The 19,866-nt window shown below is 43.8% G+C and overlaps 1 protein-coding gene across 5 annotated transcripts in view; it reads left to right on the top strand.

Annotated features, from left to right (window-relative positions):
* Positions 1-19,453, top strand: part of pgghg (protein-glucosylgalactosylhydroxylysine glucosidase) — a 71,055-nt gene extending 51,602 nt beyond the window's left edge. For 4 of the 5 annotated variants that reach the window (XM_065022213.1, XM_065022212.1, XM_065022210.1 and 1 more), the window contains exons 9-15: positions 400-472; positions 4,938-5,074; positions 5,259-5,392; positions 6,669-6,764; positions 7,440-7,537; positions 8,180-8,403; positions 15,974-16,139. In XM_065022213.1, the coding sequence (XP_064878285.1) occupies positions 400-472; positions 4,938-5,074; positions 5,259-5,392; positions 6,669-6,764; positions 7,440-7,537; positions 8,180-8,403; positions 15,974-16,050 (839 nt within the window). In that variant the 3' untranslated portion in view covers positions 16,051-16,139. Of the gene's footprint in view, positions 1-399; positions 473-4,937; positions 5,075-5,258; positions 5,393-6,668; positions 6,765-7,439; positions 7,538-8,179; positions 8,404-15,973; positions 17,655-17,744 lie in introns of those variants that run through there. The other variant, XM_065022214.1, reaches the window with a different exon arrangement.
* Positions 19,454-19,866: the final 413 nt, after the last annotated feature.

Below are 19,866 nucleotides of genomic sequence, written 5' to 3'. Positions count from 1 at the left end.
AGGGACACTCCGTAAACATGTTGTTTAGAAATCGTCATGGCAGCGGATGTCAGCTTATTGCTAGTACTAACTTTAACGATAGCTAGTTTGAGGTTCAAATGTACTTACTGTGCTATTCAGTTGTCTCACCTGTAGTTATCTCACCTGTAGTTATCTCACCTGTAGTTATCTCACCTGTAGTTATCTCACCTGTAGTTATCTCACCCCGGGGGGGCCATCTTAAAATGAATCCACTCTGGATAAGAGCGTCTGTTAAATGACAAATGTATTGCAACTGATTTCGTTGTCAAGCACACTAGGTAAGCTATTTAGCTTATTGGTCGTAGCAACCCTGTTGCTTGAGTAAACACGAGTATGCAAGACAATTTACCAAAGTATCTCTGTCTTGTTTTCTGCCAGGTGTCATGCCCCCCGATGAGTATTACTACAACGTCAACAACTCCGTGTACACAAACACTGTGGCCAAGTTCAGGTACCAGAGGGGTGTCATACGAAGCTACAGGGCATTCAGAAAGTATTCAGACCACCTGACCTAATTCCCCAATTTGTTACGTTACAGCCTTATTCTAAAAATAGATGAATTAAAACAAGTTCCTCATCAATCTTAACACAATAAACCATAATGACAAAGCGAAAAAACAGGTTTTTAGACATTTTTGCAAATTTGGTTAAAAAAAAAAAAAAAAAAACAGTAATAGTTTATTTACATAAGTGTTCAGACCCTTTGCTATGAGACTTGAAATTGAGCTCAGGTGCATCCTGTTTCTATTGATCATCTTTGAGGTGTTTCTACAACTTGATTGGAGTCCACCTGTGGTCAATTGGACATGATTTGGAAAGGCACACACCTGTCTATATAAGGTCCTACAGTCCACAGTGCATGTCAGAGCATGAACCAAGCCATGAGGTTGAAGAATTGTCCGTAGAGTTCAGAGACAGGATTGTGTCGAGGCACAGATCTGGGGAAGGGCACCCAAAACATGTCTGCAGCATTGAAGGTCCTCAAGAACACAGTGGCCTCCATCATTCTTAAATGGAAGAAGTTTGGAACCACCAAGACTCTTCCTAGAGCTGGCCGTCCGGCCAAACTGAGCAATCGGGGGAGAAGGGCCGATGGTCACTCTGACAGAGCTCCAGAGTTCCTCTGTGGAGATGGGAGAACCTTCCAGAAGGACAACCATCTCTGCAGCACTCCACCAAGCAGGCCTTTATGGTAGAGTGGCCAGACGGAAACCACTCCTCAGTAAAAGACACATGACAGCCCGCTTGGAGTTTGCCAAAAGGCACCTAAAGGACTGACCATGAGAAACAAGATTCTCTGGTCTGATGAAACCAAGATTGAACTCCTTGGCCTGAAAGCCAAGCATCTGGAGGAAACCTGGCACCATCCCTACTTGAAGCATGGTGGTGGCAGCATCATGCTGTGGGGATGTTTTTCAGAGGCAGGGACTGGGAGACTAGTCAGGCTTATCAAGCTTAGTCAAGCTTATCAATGCCCAAGCCCCCCCAAGCTTATCAATGTCCAAGCCCCCAAGCTTATCAATGTCCAAGCCCCCCAAGCTTATCAATGCCCAAGCCCCCCAAGCTTATCAATGCCCAAGCCCCCAAGCTTATCAATGCCCAAGCCCCCAAGCTTATCAATGCCCAAGCCCCCAAGCTTATCAATGTCCAAGCCCCCAAGCTTATCAATGTCCAAGCCACCCCCAAGCTTATCAATGCCCAAGCCCCCCACCCCCTCCTCCTTTCTCCCCTTCTATCTGTGGAACAGCTTGTTGTGGCCATAGACATACAATCCATAGAAGAGTTTTAGAACCTCTGAACCTGAGAATTAGACTGTTAAACACTAACAGTGGCTGCCAGTCTTGACCTGAAAGGGAACTGCCATCTATGGGTTATATTTCTATGGCTGCCAGTCCTGACTTGAAAGGGAACTACCATCTATGGGTTATATTTCTATGGCTGCCAGTCCTGACTTGAAAGGGAACTACCATCTATGGGTTATATTTCTATGGCTGCCAGTCCTGACTTGAAAGGGAACTACCATCTATGGGTTATATTTCTATGGCTGCCAGTCCTGACTTGAATGGGAACTACCATCTATGGGTTATATTTCTATGGCTGCCAGTCCTGACTTGAAAGGGAACTACCATCTATGGGTTATATTTCTATGGCTGCCAGTCCTGACTTGAAAGGGAACTACCATCTATGGGTTATATTTCTATGGCTGCCAGTCTTGACCTGAAAGGGAACTGCCATCTATGGGTTATATTTCTATGGCTGCCAGTCCTGACTTGAAAGGGAACTACCATCTATGGGTTATATTTCTATGGCTGCCAGTCCTGACTTGAAAGGGAACTACCATCTATGGGTTATATTTCTATGGCTGCCAGTCCTGACTTGAAAGGGAACTACCATCTATGGGTTATATTTCTATGGCTGCCAGTCCTGACTTGAAAGGGAACTACCATCTATGGGTTATATTTCTATGGCTGCCAGTCCTGACTTGAAAGGGAACTACCATCTATGGGTTATATTTCTATGGCTGCCAGTCCTGACTTGAAAGGGAACTACCATCTATGGGTTATATTTCTATGGCTGCCAGTCTTGACTTGAAAGGGAACTACCATCTATGGATTATATTTCTATGGCTGCCAGTCTTGACCTGAAAGGGAACTACCATCTATGGATTATATTTCTATGGCTGCCAGTCTTGACCTGAAAGGGAACTACCATCTATGGATTATATTTCTATGGCTGCCAGTCTTGACCTGAAAGGGAACTACCATCTATGGATTATATTTCTATGGCTGCCAGTCTTGACCTGAAAGGGAACTACCATCTATGGGTTATATTTCTATGGCTGCCAGTCCTGACTTGAAAGGGAACTACCATCTATGGGTTATATTTCTATGGCTGCCAGTCCTGACTTGAATGGGAACTACCATCTATGGGTTATATTTCTATGGCTGCCAGTCCTGACTTGAAAGGGAACTACCATCTATGGGTTATATTTCTATGGCTGCCAGTCCTGACTTGAAAGGGAACTACCATCTATGGGTTATATTTCTATGGCTGCCAGTCTTGACCTGAAAGGGAACTACCATCTATGGGTTATATTTCCATCCATCTATGGGTTATATTTCTATGGCTGCCAGTCCTGACTTGAAAGGGAACTACCATCTATGGGTTATATTTCTATGGCTGCCAGTCCTGACTTGAAAGGGAACTACCATCTATGGGTTATATTTCTATGGCTGCCAGTCCTGACTTGAAAGGGAACTACCATCTATGGGTTATATTTCTATGGCTGCCAGTCCTGACTTGAAAGGGAACTACCATCTATGGGTTATATTTCTATGGCTGCCAGTCTTGACTTGAAAGGGAACTACCATCTATGGGTTATATTTCTATGGCTGCCAGTCTTGACCTGAAAGGGAACTACCATCTATGGGTTATATTTCTATGGCTGCCAGTCCTGACTTGAAAGGGAACTACCATCTATGGGTTATATTTCTATGGCTGCCAGTCTTGACTTGAAAGGGAACTACCATCTATGGATTATATTTCTATGGCTGCCAGTCTTGACCTGAAAGGGAACTACCATCTATGGATTATATTTCTATGGCTGCCAGTCTTGACCTGAAAGGGAACTACCATCTATGGATTATATTTCTATGGCTGCCAGTCTTGACCTGAAAGGGAACTACCATCTATGGATTATATTTCTATGGCTGCCAGTCTTGACTTGAAAGGGAACTACCATCTATGGGTTATATTTCTATGGCTGCCAGTCTTGACCTGAAAGGGAACTACCATCTATGGATTATATTTCTATGGCTGCCAGTCTTGACTTGAAAGGGAACTACCATCTATGGATTATATTTCTATGGCTGCCAGTCTTGACCTGAAAGGGAACTACCATCTATGGATTATATTTCTATGGCTGCCAGTCTTGACCTGAAAGGGAACTACCATCTATGGATAATATGTCTATGGTTGGATGTGGCTGTCATTGGCCTTTCACACATTTTAAAAAATATAATCACGTGTAAAACGTACAGTTTGGAAAGCAAATGCTGTCATAACTAAATGTGATACATATTTTAACATCACTGTATTATTATTTTATTTTTTTACACACTTTTTTTTTTATTATTCAAAAAAATATGTCATCGGTCGATTCTGATTTAATTGGTCCTTAACTCGTGACTCAGACCCCTTCATTCAGGAGTTAGCCTTTTAGTTCGCCTGCATCGGAGCAGGGTAGCCTAGTGGTTAGAGCGTTGGACTAGTAACCGCATGGTTCCAAGTTCAAACCCCCGAGCTGACAAGGTACAAAATCTGTCGTTCTGCCCCTGAACAGGCACTTAACCCCACTGTTCCTAGGCCGTCATTGAAAATAAGAATTTGTTCTTAACTGACTTGCCTGGTTAAATAAAGGTCAAATAAATAAAAAATAGTTCTGAAAGATTCATTCCCATAAAAATGTACCTGGCTAAAATATTATCCCGAGTTGAACTCAGAGTAACGTTTACATTTAACAGATCAGAGACTTACAGGAGCAATTAGGGTTAAAATGCCTTGCTCATCAAGACACATCAACATACTTTTCACTTAGTCGGCTCACGGAATCGAACCAGCGACCTTTCAGTTACTGGCCCAACGCTATTAACCGCTAGACTACCTGCCGTCCCAATTACGTGGCTATTTCCTCAAACATGCTTCGTAGGATAACCCCCCCCCCCATCAGCTATTTCCCAATCTCACCTTTATTTTCCATAGACCTTATTCATGTGGAAGCCAACGTCGTTCCGCATCCAGGCTTTTTGCCTGGAAAAAGCGGAAGCTCCCTTTTTAATTTTTTTATTTTTTTTTATGTCTATGGAAAACATTGTAAATGATAACATCAAGTACTTTGTTTCTCATCTCTTACCCAGTCTGGAGTTCGCTGTGGAGTTGGCTGCCCTGCTGAAGTACCCTGCTCCTCGGGAGTGGCAGCAGGTAGCAGACAAGATCAAAATCCCTTTCGATCAGAAGCAGAAATATCATCCTGAATTTGACGGCTACAAAAAAGGCGAGTGTTTTCCCCCCCACTGCCCACGTTCACTTAGCTGTCTGTTTAAAGGTGTGATGTCCGATAGAGCTAGATATATGATGTCATATAGATAGAGCTCGTCATTTCAGTGATAAGGACATGTACCACATGCAGTGTCTTTGAGTATCCGATTTTTCATTTTTATTTTGACTTTTTCTCCCAGGACAATTCGTGAAGCAGGCTGACACAGTGATGCTAGGCTATCCCCTGGGTCTACCTATGACCCCTGAGGTCAGGAGAAATGACCTGGAGTTCTACGAGGCTGTCACAGACCCTGGTGGTCCAGCTATGACATGGGTAGGTCACATACTGGTATTACCATGCACTGCCAAGAACGGGTCAATATATCAACTGTACTGTTGAAAGGGGTACCTACCTACAAAAGGGACTTTATAACACATAACCCATACATAACCCATACATAACCCATACATTACCCATACATAACCCATACATAACCCATTCATAACCCATACATAACCCATACATAACCCATACATAACCCATTCATAACCCATACATAACCCATACATTACCCATACATAACCCATACATAACCCATTCATAACCCATACATAACCCATACATTACCCATTCATAACCCATACATAACCCATACATAACCCATACATTACCCATTCATAACCCATACATAACCCATACATTACCCATTCATAACCCATACATAACCCATACATAACCCATACATAACCCATACATAACCCATTCATAACCCATACATAACCCATACATAACCCATACATAAGCAGTAAATAAACCATTCATAACCCATACATAACCCATACATAACCCATACATAACCCATACATAACCCATACATTACCCATACATTACCCATACATAACCCATTCATAACCCATACACAACCAATTCGTAAGCAGTACATAAGCTTTTTTTTTCTACTGCTAATTAATGCAGTATGTGTGTGTTATGTGTGTGTTCTGAAATCCTTACTGGTAGAGTGTTACTCAGTTGGGGGGTGTAGAATAGTGTTACTCAGTTGGGGGGTGTAGAATAGTGTTACTCAGTTGGGGGTGTAGAATAGTGTTACTCAGTTGGGGGTGTAGAATATTGTCAGTCAGTTGGGGGTGTAGAAGGGTGTCAGTCAGTTGGGGGTGTAGAAGGGTTTCAGTTGGGGGTGTAGAAGGGTGTCAGTCAGTTGGGGGTGTAGAGGAGTGTCAGTCAGTTGGGGGTGTAGAGGGGTGTCAGTCAGTTGGGGGTGTAGAAGGGTGTCAGTCAGTTGGGGGTGTAGAAGGGTGTCAGTCAGTTGGGGGTGTAGAAGGGTGTCAGTCAGTTGGGGGTGTAGAAGGGTTTTACCAGCCTCCTGAGTGGTGCAGAGGTCTAAGGCGTCACTACAGCCTGGGGTTAGATCCCATATACAATATATACTGTATACTATATACTCTGTACAGCACTTTGAGATATCAGCTGATGTACGAAGGGCTATATAAATAAATTTGATTTGATTTGATATAATCATTTTTTACAGTTTTACCTAGTTGGGGATGTCGAAGCCCATTTGTCAAGTGTGTTTGTCTCTGTATGGTGCCAGGGTATGTTTGCAGTGGGCTGGCTGGAGCTGGGGGAGGTGGAGAAGGCTGGACATCTACTCCAGAAGTGTTTCAAAAATATCCAGGGACCATTCCAGGTCAGAATGGGAAAATGCTCTCTCTCTACCTCTCTGTCTCTCTCTCTCTGTCTCTCTCTCTGTATCTCTCTCTGTATCTCTCTCTGTATCTCTCTCTCTGTATCTCTCTCTCTGTCTCTCTCTGTATCTCTCTCTCTCTGTATCTCTCTCTGTATCTCTCTCTGTATCTCTCTCTGTATCTCTCTCTGTCTCTCTCTCTGTATCTCTCTCTGTATCTCTCTCTGTCTCTCTCTCTGTATCTCTCTCTCTGTATCTCTCTCTCTCTGTATCTCTCTCTCTCTGTATCTATCTCTCTCTGTATCTCTCTCTCTCTGTATCTCTCTCTGTCTCTCTCTGTATCTCTCTCTGTATCTCTCTCTGTATCTCTCTCTGTATCTCTCTCTCTGTATCTCTCTCTCTGTATCTCTCTCTGTATCTCTCTCTGTATCTCTCTCTCTCTGTATCTCTCTCTCTCTGTATCTCTCTCTGTATCTCTCTCTGTATCTCTCTCTCTCTGTATCTCTCTCTCTGTCTCTCTCTGTATCTCTCTCTGTATCTCTCTCTCCCTCTGTATCTCTCTCTCTCTCTCTCTCTCTGTATCTCTGTCTCTCTCTCTGTGTGTCTCTCTCTGTTTCTGTCTCTTTCTCTCTCTCGCATACTCTCACACACAGTATGTGTCACATCAATGTCTCTCAGGTATGGAGTGAATCGTCTGATGGTTCTGGGGCGGTGAACTTTCTCACTGGTATGGGAGGATTCCTGCAGGCTGTTCTGTTTGGCTACACTGGATTCAGGTCCGTTATATCCACCACCACACATCACTTGGCTTGAAACCAAACTGTCATATAGCGGCATCATAAGACGTACATTACACTATTATTGCAGAATACAAGTGTATGTACCTACTTCCTGTCTTAAAGACATTCTCCGGTACGTTTGTATACTTTTTAGACAGTAGTTCTGAAAGTAGCGCTCATGAGCCAAAAGCATTTACGTCATATATGTACGTCGTCTCTCTCTGTCTGCCGGTGGGCCCGCCCTACAACCTCATTGGATAACGCTGGGCAGGCCTCTTGCTAGCTGTCACACAAATGCGAGGGGCTGAAGCTCATTGGCTAGAACTCCAATTGCTAGAGGGCTGGCCCACGTGGGGAGAAGTGTAGGGGAAATCGTGCAGCATAGCTTCAAGAAAACAGTCGCTTTCCAACTAGGGAATTTGTGAATAATTGAGGTTAGACATAAATTATGCTCATAGATTATGAATGAATGATCTACACATTGACACATCAGCCATCAAAGTTTTTTTTTAAATTACTTTCTTAGTGTCCACAATACCAGAGAATGTCTTTAACTGTTGGGACATAAGGCAACAATGAGCTCCTCGGTGAGGGGATCTGCAGTATGTACCCTTCTCTCGTTTTCATTTTCCTTCTCAGAGTACAGAAGGAATGTCTGGCCTTTGCCCCTTCCATCCCTGATGACATCACTCAGCTGTGTATCCGGGGGATCAGTTACCTGGGCAACAAGATGGACTGGCTGGTGAGGGGACAGGAAGTTTACATCATACTGAGAGAGGGAGCAAAGCATGCTGGGAATACCAAACCCTGCGCTCTGCAGGTGGTCCTCAAGAACTCCGGGACCAAGATCCCTCTTATACCAGGTAAACTTTATTCTATTCCATTTTATTTTACTCTCTACCAACTCACAAATGCTGAAACTGAGCTTTCAAATACTGTATGGATATTATAGTAAAGTTATAATTAAATACTGTATGGATATTACCGTAAAGCTATAATTAAATACTGTGTGGATATTATAGTAAAGTTATAAATACTGTGTGGATATTATAGTAAAGTTATAAATACTGTGTGGATATTATAGTAAAGTTATAATTAAATACTGTCTGGATATTATAGTAAAGCTATAATTAAATACTGTGTGGATATTATAGTAAAGTTATAAATACTGTGTGGATATTATAGTAAAGTTATAATTAAATACTGTCTGGATATTATAGTAAAGTTATAAATACTGTCTGGATATTATAGTAAAGCTATAATTAAATACTGTGTGGATATTACCGTAAAGTTATAATTAAATACTGTCTGGATATTATAGTAAAGCTATAATTAAATACTGTGTGGATATTATAGTAAAGCTATAAATACTGTCTGGATATTATAGTAAAGTTATAATTGTTATGAAGGCACACACATTCAGATTTTCTCGTTGTTTTGGGTTGAGGAAAAATCGGTAACAGTCATAACCATGTCATATGTTATAACACGTTATGTAACCGTCATAACCATGTCATAACCATGTCATATGTCATAACCATGTTATAACATGTTATGTAACGGTCATAACCATGTCATAATGTCATAACCATGTCATATGTTATAACACGTTATGTAACATTCATAACCATGTCATAACCATGTTATAACACGTTATGTAACGGTCATAACCATGTTATAACATGTTATGTAACGGTCATAACCATGTCATAACCATGTCATAATGTCATAACCATGTCATATGTTATAACACGTTATGTAACAGTCATAACCAAACCATGTCATAACCATGTCATAACCATGTCATATGTTATAACACGTTATGTAACAGTCATAACCATGTCATAATATGTCATAACACATATATTTAGACCTGTTGTGACAAACATTTACATTTACATTTACATTTAAGTCATTTAGCAGACGCTCTTATCCAGAGCGACTTACAAATTGGTGCATTCACCTTATGACATCCAGTGGAGCAGCCACTTCACAATAGTGCATCTAAATCTTTTAAGGGGGGCGGGGTGAGAAGGATTACTTTATCCTATCCTAGGTATTCCTTAAAGAGGTGGGGTTTCAGGTGTCTCCGGAAGGTGGTGATTGACTCCGCTGTCCTGGCGTCGTGAGGGAGTTTGTTCCACCATTGGGGGGCCAGAGCAGCGAACAGTTTTGACTGGGCTGAGCAGGAACTGTACTTCCTCAGTGGTAGGGAGGCGAGCAGGCCAGAGGTGGATGAACGCAGTGCCCTTGTTTGGGTGTAGGGCCTGATCAGAGCCTGGAGGTACTGAGGTGCCGTTCCCCTCACAGCTCCGTAGGCAAGCACCATGGTCTTGTAGCGGATGCGAGCTTCAACTGGAAGCCAGTGGAGAGAGCGGAGGAGCGGGGTGACGTGAGAGAACTTGGGAAGGTTAAACACCAGACGGGCTGCGGCGTTCTGGATGAGTTGTAGGGGTTTAATGGCACAGGCAGGGAGCCCAGCCAACAGCGAGTTGCAGTAATCCAGACGGGAGATGACAAGTGCCTGGATTAGGACCTGCGCCGCTTCCTGTGTGAGGCAGGGTCGTACTCTGCGGATGTTGTAGAGCATGAACCTACAGGAACGGGCCACCGCCTTGATGTTAGTTGAGAACGACAGGGTGTTGTCCAGGATCACGCCAAGGTTCTTAGCGCTCTGGGAGGAGGACACAGTGGAGTTGTCAACCGTGATGGCGAGATCATGGAACGGGCAGTCCTTCCCCGGGAGGAAGAGCAGCTCCGTCTTGCCGAGGTTCAGCTTGAGGTGGTGATCCGTCATCCACACTGATATGTCTGCCAGACATGCAGAGATGCGATTCGCCACCTGGTCATCAGAAGGGGGAAAGGAGAAGATTAATTGTGTGTCGTCTGCATAGCAATGATAGGAGAGACCATGTGAGGTTATGACAGAGCCAAGTGACTTGGTGTATAGCGAGAATAGGAGAGGGCCTAGAACAGAGCCCTGGGGGACACCAGTGGTGAGAGCACGTGGTGAGGAGACGGATTCTCGCCACGCCACCTGGTAGGAGCGACCTGTCAGGTAGGACGCAATTCAAGCGTGGGCCGCGCCGGAGAGATGCCCAACTCAGAGAGGGTGGAGAGGAGGATCTGATGGTTCACAGTATCGAAGGCAGCCGATAGGTCTAGAAGGATGAGAGCAGAGGAGAGAGAGTTAGCTTTAGCAGTGCGGAGCGCCTCCGTGATACAGAGAAGAGCAGTCTCAGTTGAATGACTAGTCTTGAAACCTGACTGATTTGGATCAAGAAGGTCATTCTGAGAGAGATAGCGGGAGAGCTGGCCAAGGACGGCACGTTCAAGGGTTTTGGAGAGAAAAGAAAGAAGGGATACTGGTCTGTAGTTGTTGACATCGGAGGGATCGAGTGTAGGTTTTTTCAGAAGGGGTGCAACTCTCGCTCTCTTGAAGACGGAAGGGACGTAGCCAGCGGTCAGGGATGAGTTGATGAGCGAGGTGAGGTAAGGGAGAAGGTCTCCGGAAATGGTCTGGAGAAGAGAGGAGGGGATAGGGTCAAGCGGGCAGGTTGTTGGGCGGCCGGCCGTCACAAGACGCGAGATTTCATCTGGAGAGAGAGGGGAGAAAGAGGTCAGAGCACAGGGTAGGGCAGTGTGAGCAGAACCAGCGGTGTCGTTTGACTTAGCAAACGAGGATCGGACCTTCTTTTCAAAATGGTTGACGAAGTCATCTGCAGAGAGGGGAGGAGGGGGAGGGGGAGGAGGATTCAGGAGGGAGGAGAAGGTGGCAAAGAGCTTCCTAGGGTTAGAGGCAGATGCTTGGAATTTAGAGTGGTAGAAAGTGGCTTTAGCAGCAGCGACAGAAGAGGAAAATGTAGAGAGGAGGGAGTGAAAGGATGCCAGGTCCGCAGGGAGGCGAGTTTTCCTCCATTTCCGCTCGGCTGCCCGGAGCCCTGTTCTGTGAGCTCGCAATGAGTCGTCGAGCCACGGAGCGGGAGGGGAGGACCGAGCCGGCCTGGAGGATAGGGGACATAGAGAGTCAAAGGATGCAGAAAGGGAGGAGAGGAGGGTTGAGGAGGCAGAATCAGGAGATAGGTTGGAGAAGGTTTGAGCAGAGGGAAGAGATGATAGGATGGAAGAGGAGAGAGTAGCGGGGGAGAGAGAGCGAAGGTTGGGACGGCGCGATACCATCCGAGTAGGGGCAGTGTGGGAAGTGTTGGATGAGAGCGAGAGGGAAAAGGATACAAGGTAGTGGTCGGAGACTTGGAGGGGAGTTGCAATGAGGTTAGTGGAAGAACAGCATCTAGTAAAGATGAGGTCGAGCGTATTGCCTGCCTTGTGAGTGGGGGGGAAGGTGAGAGGGAGAGGTCAAAAGAGGAGAGGAGTGGAAAGAAGGAGGCAGAGAGGAATGAGTCAAAGGTAGACGTGGGGAGGTTAAAGTCGCCCAGAACTGTGAGAGGTGAGCCGTCCTCAGGAAAGGAGCTTATCAAGGCATCAAGCTCATTGATGAACTCTCCGAGGGAACCTGGAGGGCGATAAATGATAAGGATGTTAAGCTTGAAAGGGCTGGTAACTGTGACAGCATGGAATTCAAAGGAGGCGATAGAGGGGAGAAAGAGAGAATGACCACTTGGGAGAGATGAGGATCCCGGTGCCACCACCCCGCTGACCAGAAGCTCTCGGGGTGTGCGAGAACACGTGGGCGGACGAAGAGAGAGCAGTAGGAGTAGCAGTGTTATCTGTGGTGATCCATGTTTCCGTCAGTGCCAAGAAGTCGAGGGACTGGTGGGAGGCATAGGCTGAGATGAACTCTGCCTTGTTGGCCGCAGATCGGCAGTTCCAGAGGCTACCGGAGACCTGGAACTCCACGTGGGTCGTGCGCGCTGGGACCACCAGATTAGGGTGGCCGCGGCCACGCGGTGTGGAGCGTTTGTATGGTCTGTGCAGAGAGGAGAGAACAGGGATAGACAGACACATAGTTGACAGGCTACAGAAGAGGCTACGCTAATGCAAAGGAGATTGGAATGACAAGTGGACTACACGTCTCGAATGTTCAGAAAGTTGAGCTTACGTAGCAAGAATCTTATTGACTAAAATGATTAAAAATGATACAGTACTGCTGAAGTAGGCTAGCTGGCAGTGGCTGCGTTGTTGACTTTGTAGGCTAGCTGGCAGTGGCTGCGTTGTTGATTTGGGGGCTAGCTAGCAGTGTTGATTACGTTACGTTGCATTAAAAGAACGACAATAGCTGGCTAGGTAACCTAGAAAATCGCTCTAGACTACACAATTATCTTTGATACAGAGACGCCTATGTAGCTAGCTATGTAGCTAGCTACGATCAAACAAATCAAACCGTTGTACTGTAATGAAATGAAATGAAAATGTGATACTACCTGTGGAGCGAGGCGGAATGCGACCGGGTTGTTGAGTTCTAATCGGTAGACGTTGGCTAGCTGTTGGCTAACTAGCAGTGTCTCCTACGTTAAGGACGACAAATAGCTGGCTAGCTAACCTCGGTAAATTAAGATAATCACTCTAAAAACTACACACTCTAAACTACACAATTATCTTGGATACGAAGACAGCAAAGACAACTATGTAGCTAGCTAACACTACACTAATCAAGTCGTTCAGTTGAGGGTAATAGTTTCTACAGTGCTGCTATTCTTATTGACTAAAATGATTAAAAATGATACAGTACTGCTGAAGTAGGCTAGCTGGCAGTGGCTGCGTTGTTGACTTTGTAGGCTAGCTGGCAGTGGCTGCGTTGTTGATTCAGGGGCTAGCTGGCTAGCTAGCAGTGTTGATTACGTTACGTTGCGTTAAAAGAACGACAATAGCTGGCTAGGTAACCTAGAAAATCGCTCTAGACTACACAATTATCTACACAATTATCTTTGATACAGAGACGGCTATGTAGCTAGCTATGTAGACGGTGGGCTTTAGCTAGCTGGCTAGCTGCTGGGCAGATAGCAGTGAAGACTACGTTAGGACGACGAAATACGATAATTACGCAATTATCTTTGATACAAAGACGGCTATGTAGCTAGCTAAGAAGAAATTGCTAAGATTAGACAAATCAAACTGTTGTACTATAATGAAATGTAATGAAATGTAATGAAAAGTTATACTACCTGCGGACCGAAGTGCAGACCGAAGTGCGGATGCGACTGCTCGCTCCAACCCGGAAGCTCTCAAAAAACACATAAAAAGAAACGTCCCTTTTTCAGGACAATGTCTTTCAAAGATAATTTGTAAAAGTCCAAATAACTTCACAGATCTTCATTGTAAAGAGTTTAAACACCGTTTCCCATGCTTGTTCAATGAACCATAAACAATTAATGAACATGCACCTGTGGAACGGTCGTTAAGACACTAACAGCTTACAGACGGTAGGCAATTAAGGTCACAGTTATGAAAATTTAGGACACTAAAGAGGCCTTTCTACTGACTCTGAAAAACACCAAAAGAAAGATGCCCAGGGTCCCTGCTCATCTGCGTGAACGTGCCTTAGGCATGCTGCAAGTAGGCATGAGGACTGCAGATGTGGCCAGGGCATTAAATTGCAATGTCCGTACTGTGAGACGCCTAAGACAGCGCTACAGAGAGACGGGACAGACGGCTGATCGTCCTCGCAGTGGCAGACCACGTGTAACAACACCTGCACAGGATCGGTACATCCGAACATCACACCTGCGGGACAGGTACAGGATGGCAACAACAACTGCCTGAGTTACACCAGGAACGCACAATCCCTCCATCAGTGTTCAGACTGTCCGCAATAGGCTGAGAGAGGCGGGACTGAGGGCTTGTAGGCCTGTGTAAGGCAGGTCCTCACCAGACATCACCGGCAACAACGTCGCCTATGGGGACAAACCCACCGTCGCTGGACCAGACAGGACTGGCAAAAAGTGCTCTTCACTGACGAGTCAAGGTTTTGTCTCACCAGGGGCGATGGTCAGATTCGCGTTTGTCGTCGAAGGAATGAGCGTTACACCGAGGCCTGTAGTCTGGAGCGGGATCGATTTGGAGGTGGAGGGTCCGTCATGGACTGGGGAGGTGTGTCACAGCTGTCGTGGAAATTTCCTCTATTTACCAAATCATGGTAGCAAACCACTCACACAAGTCAGAGTTAGTTATCAAAGTCCATCTTTAATTATATGAGCTCTATCACAATCCTGTGACTCTCAGGTAATTCAGTGTCTCTCAGTGAATTCTCTGAGAGCCCCCCCTGCATTGCAACTGAGATCCTTTAATAGCAAAGAACACACATAGTCAGACAGCATAGACATAATAAATCGGTCAGCTTTGTCTCCTTACTCAAACCCCAGAACCATAAACCAACCCTCCATATCAACAGGCATATATCAAATTGTCATTTAGATACAACCAATTCTAAATACAACCAATCCTGGACAAGCTCACGGAGAGGAGAGTGAGGCTATAGGTTAAGATAAAAGGGAGCATGAGAATGATTCCAGACACTGCCACCCTCCTTTCCCCACTAGAAAAAGGTAGGGAGTGAAAGATATGTTTACACATGATGACACTTTGACCTCTCCCCTCTCTGCGGTCCAAGCAACTTAGTCTTGACATAGAACAGATAACTGCAACCCCGCCACAGTATTATACAAACATACCATTCTGATGAGAAGTAACTTACACACATATGATGAATATAAAACATCTTACAAATGTTACCAACAAATTCTGAATCTTCCACGACACAGCATCATCGGACTGAGCTTGTTGTCATTGCAGGCAATCTCAACGCTGTGCGTTACAGGGAAGACATCCTCCTCCCTCATGTGGCAACCTTCCTGCAGGCTCATCCTGACATGACCCTCCAGCATGACAATGCCGCCAGCCATACTGCTCGTTCTGTGCGTGAATTCCTGCAAGACAGGAATGTCAGTGTTCTGCCATGGCCAGCGAAGAGCCCGGATCTCAATCCCATTGAGCACGTCTGGGACCTGTTGGATTGGAGGTTGAGGGCTAGGGCCATTCCCCCCAAAAATGTCTGGGAACTTGCAGGTGCCTTGGTGGAAGAGTGGGGTAACATCTCACAGCAAGAACTGGCAAATCTGGTGCAGTCCATGAGGAGGAGATGCACTGCAGTACTTAATGCAGCTGGTGGCCACACAAGATAATGACTGTTACTTTTGATTTTGACCCCCCCTTTGTTCAGGGACACATTATTCAATTTCTGTTAGTCACATGTCTGTGCAACTTGTTCAGTTTATGTCTCAGTTGTTGAATCTTGTTATGTTCATACAAATATTTACACGTTAAGTTTGCTGAAAATAAACGAAGTTGACAATGAGAGAACGTTTATTTTTTTGCTGAGTTTATATTGCGTTAATTTATGGCAGGTTATGACACCTGGTTAATATAAATATATTTGATATAATAAATAAAGGTCATTATGTTTGTTTGTTTCCTCAGGAAAACCAGTGACTTTCCCACGGGAGTCTGGAATGATCTGTAAAGTGGATGGTGCCTTATCCTGCTGGCCCATGTGAGGACCATCCCTGTCAAACCCCATCGCCTTCTACCCACAGTGCCTTCTATCTCCTGTACCTTCCATCTACAGTACCTTCCATCTACAGTACCTTCCATCTACAGTACCTTCTATCTACAGTACCTTTTTACAGTACAGTACCTTCTATCTACAGTACCTTCTACCCACAGTGCCTTCTACCCACAGTACCTTCCATCTACAGTACCTTCTATCTACTGTACCTTCCATCTACAGTACCTTCTACCCACAGTGCCTTCTATCTACTGTACCTTCCATCTACAGTACCTTCCATCTACAGTACCTTCCATCTACAGTACCTTCTATCCACAGTGCCTTCTATCTACTGTACCTTCCATCTACAGTACCTTCCATCTACAGTACCTTCCATCTACAGTACCTTCTACCCACAGTACCTTCCATCTACAGTACCTTCTACCCACAGTACCTTCCATCTACAGTACCTTCCATCTACAGTACCTTCTACCCACAGTACCTTCTACCCACAGTACCTTCTACCCACAGTACCTTCCATCTACAGTACCTTCTACCCACAGTACCTTCTACCCACAGTACCTTCCATCTACAGTACCTTCCATCTACAGTACCTTCTATCTACAGTGCCTTACCTTCTATCTACTGTATTTTCTATCTACAGTACCTTCTATCTACAGTACCTTCTATCTACAGTACCTTCTATCTACAGTACCTTACCTTCTATCTACTGTACCTTCTATATACAGTACCTTCCAACTACTGTACCTTCTATCTACAGTACCTTACCTTCTATCTACAGTACCTTCTATCTACTGTACCTTTCTACAGTACCTTCTATCTACAGTACAGTGCCGTCTATCTACAGTACAGTATCTTCTATATACTGTACCTTTCTACAGTACAGTGCCTTCTATCTACAGTACCTTCTATCTACAGTACAGTACCTTCTATCCACAGTACCTTCTATCTACTGTACCTTTCTACAGGACAGCACCTTCTATCTACTGTACAGTACAATCTATCTACAGTACCTTCTAATTACAGTACAGTACCTTCTATCTACAGTACCTTCTATCTACAGTACCTTCTATCTACAGTACCTTCTAATTACAGTACAGTGCCTTCTATCCACAGTGCCTTCTATCCACAGTACCTTCTATCTACAGTACCTTCCAACTACTGTACCTTCTATCTACTGTACCTTCTATCTACAGTACCTTCCAACTACTGTACCTTCTATCTACAGTACTTTACCTTCTATCTACAGTACCTTCTATCTACAATACCTTCCAACTACTGTACCTTCTATCTACAGTACCTTCTATCTACAGTACCTTACCTTCTATATACCTTACCTTCTATCTACTGTACCTTCTATCTACAGTACCTTCTATCCACAGTACCTTCTATCTACAGTACCTTCTAATTACAGTACAGTGCCTTCTATCCACAGTGCCTTCTATCCACAGTACCTTCTATCTACAGTACAGTACCTTCTATCTACAGTACTTTCTATTTTTACAGTACAGTACCTTCTAATTACAGTACAGTGCCTTCTATCCACAGTACCTTCTATCTACAGTACAGTACCTTCTATCTACAGTACAGTACCTTCTATCCACAGTACCTTCTATCTACAGCACAGTACCTTCTATCCACAGTACCTTCTATCGACAGTACCTTCTATCTACAGTACAGTACCTTCTATCTACAGTACAGTGCCTTCTATCCACAGTACCTTCTATCTACAGTACCTTCTAATTATACAGTACAGTACCTTCAGAAAGTATTCACACCCCCCTGACTTTTACCACATTTTGTTGTGTTACAAAGTGGGATTAAAATGGATTAAAATGGATTAAAATGCCTTTTTTGTTGTTGTAAACGATCTATACAAAATACTCAAATACATTTATGGAAAATTAAAACACTACTGTATCTTGACTAGATAAGTATTCAACATCCTGAGTCAACACGTTACAATCACCTTTGGCAGCAATGAGTCTTTCTGGGTAAATTGGTAAAGCTTTACACGTCTGGATTGTACAATATTTTTCCATTATACTTCCAAAAATTCTTCATGCGTTGTCAATTTCGTCGTTAATCATTGCTAGACTGCCATTTTCAAGTCTTGCCATAGATTTTCAAGTAAGTCAAAACTGTAACTAGGCCACTCAGTAACATTTCAATGTGCTCTTGGTAAGCAACTCCAGTGTATATTTGCAGACTGAACCAAGTTTTCCTCTAGGATTTTGCCGGGGGCTTAGCTCTATTACGTTTATTTTTATCCTGAAAAACTCCCTAGTCCTTGCCGATGACAAGCATATCTATAACATGATGCAGCCACCACCATGCTTGAAAATATGAAGAGTGGTACTCAGTGTCGTGTTGGATTTGCACCGAACATAATTTCTGTGCCACATTTTTTTTTGCAGTATTGCTTTATTGCCTTGTTTGCCAACAGGATGCATGTTTTGGAAAATGTTTATTCTGTACAGGTTTCCTTCTTTTCATTCTGTCATTTATGTTAGTATTGTGGAGTAACTACAAAGTTGTTGATCCATCCTCAGTTTTCTCCTATCACAGCCATTAAACTCTGTAACTGTTTTAAAGTCACCATTGGCCTCATGGTGATATCCCTGAGCGGTTTCCTTCCTCTCCGGCAACTGAGTTAGGAAGGACGCCTGTATCTCTGTAGTGACTGGGTGTATTGATACACCATCCAAAGTGTAATTAATAACTTCACCCTGCTCAAAGGGATATTCAGTGTCTGCTTCTTCTTTTTTTACCCATCTGCCAATAGGTGCCCTTCTTTGCGAACCATTGGAAAACCTCCCTGGTAACATAATTCCACTTTGACATTACGGAGGATTGTGTGTAGATCAGTGACACAAAATCTCAATTTATTTCATTTTAAATCCAGGGTGTAACACAACAAAATGTGGGAAAGGTCAAGGGGTGTGAATACTTCCTGAAGGCCCTGAACCTATATGTCATTATGTGAGTCCCAAATGGCATCCTATTCCCTTTATAAAGTAAGTAGCCTTGTCTGAACCAGAATGTCCCATAGGGCAGGAGCCTGTCTCCTGTTTCTGTAGCGTGAGGCAGCTTGATGTACAACACCCCCTGGAAAGGACGCTAGCCTATCGCAGGGCCCATAGCCCAAAGTAACGCACAATAGACTGCCATTTGGGGCTCATTGTTATTTCTGGTTTATTCATGCACTGGAAATTATTTTGTGTTTTAAGAAGGATTTCATCTATTGTGCTTAAACCATGTATTTAGTGTGACTTGATTTGTCATTCACATCTCAGTAAATGTACTGTATGTTTGTAGAGATGGATCAAATGTCTTTTTATACTGATACTTAAAGCTGCAATAAAATATACATTTGGTATGAGAACATTTTACTTTTTCGTGAGTGATATTTTTCATTAAAACATCATGCAGCATGGACTCATTGGAAAATGAAAGAAGATATTGTGTATTGCAATTATTTTGACCATACATACCTAGTATTTCAACCCACCTAAGTGTTGGGTCTTTATCTTAGCAGACCTCAAACAAAAAACAAAGATGCATTTTCCCCCATTTTTGTTGCATGGCTTGTAAAAAGGAGATTTTGTTTTCTTCAACTGTGATAAAGATATTTTCCTGAGCCTTAATCTCTAAACATGCTTAAGACTTTAATAATATTAGCTGTTATATGAATTACATCAAAACACTTTTTAGATATAGCCTACAGTTTACTATAGTGTAGGGATCATCAACTCGATTCAGCTGGGGAAGGATTTATTTTATTGAGTTGATGGTCAAGGGCCCG

Source organism: Oncorhynchus nerka, linkage group LG9a, assembly GCF_034236695.1.
Source record: "Oncorhynchus nerka isolate Pitt River linkage group LG9a, Oner_Uvic_2.0, whole genome shotgun sequence".
Lineage (NCBI taxonomy): Eukaryota > Metazoa > Chordata > Actinopteri > Salmoniformes > Salmonidae > Oncorhynchus > Oncorhynchus nerka.
The sequence above is the reverse complement of the archived record's forward strand: the minus strand, read 5'-3'. Positions and strand labels throughout refer to the sequence as shown.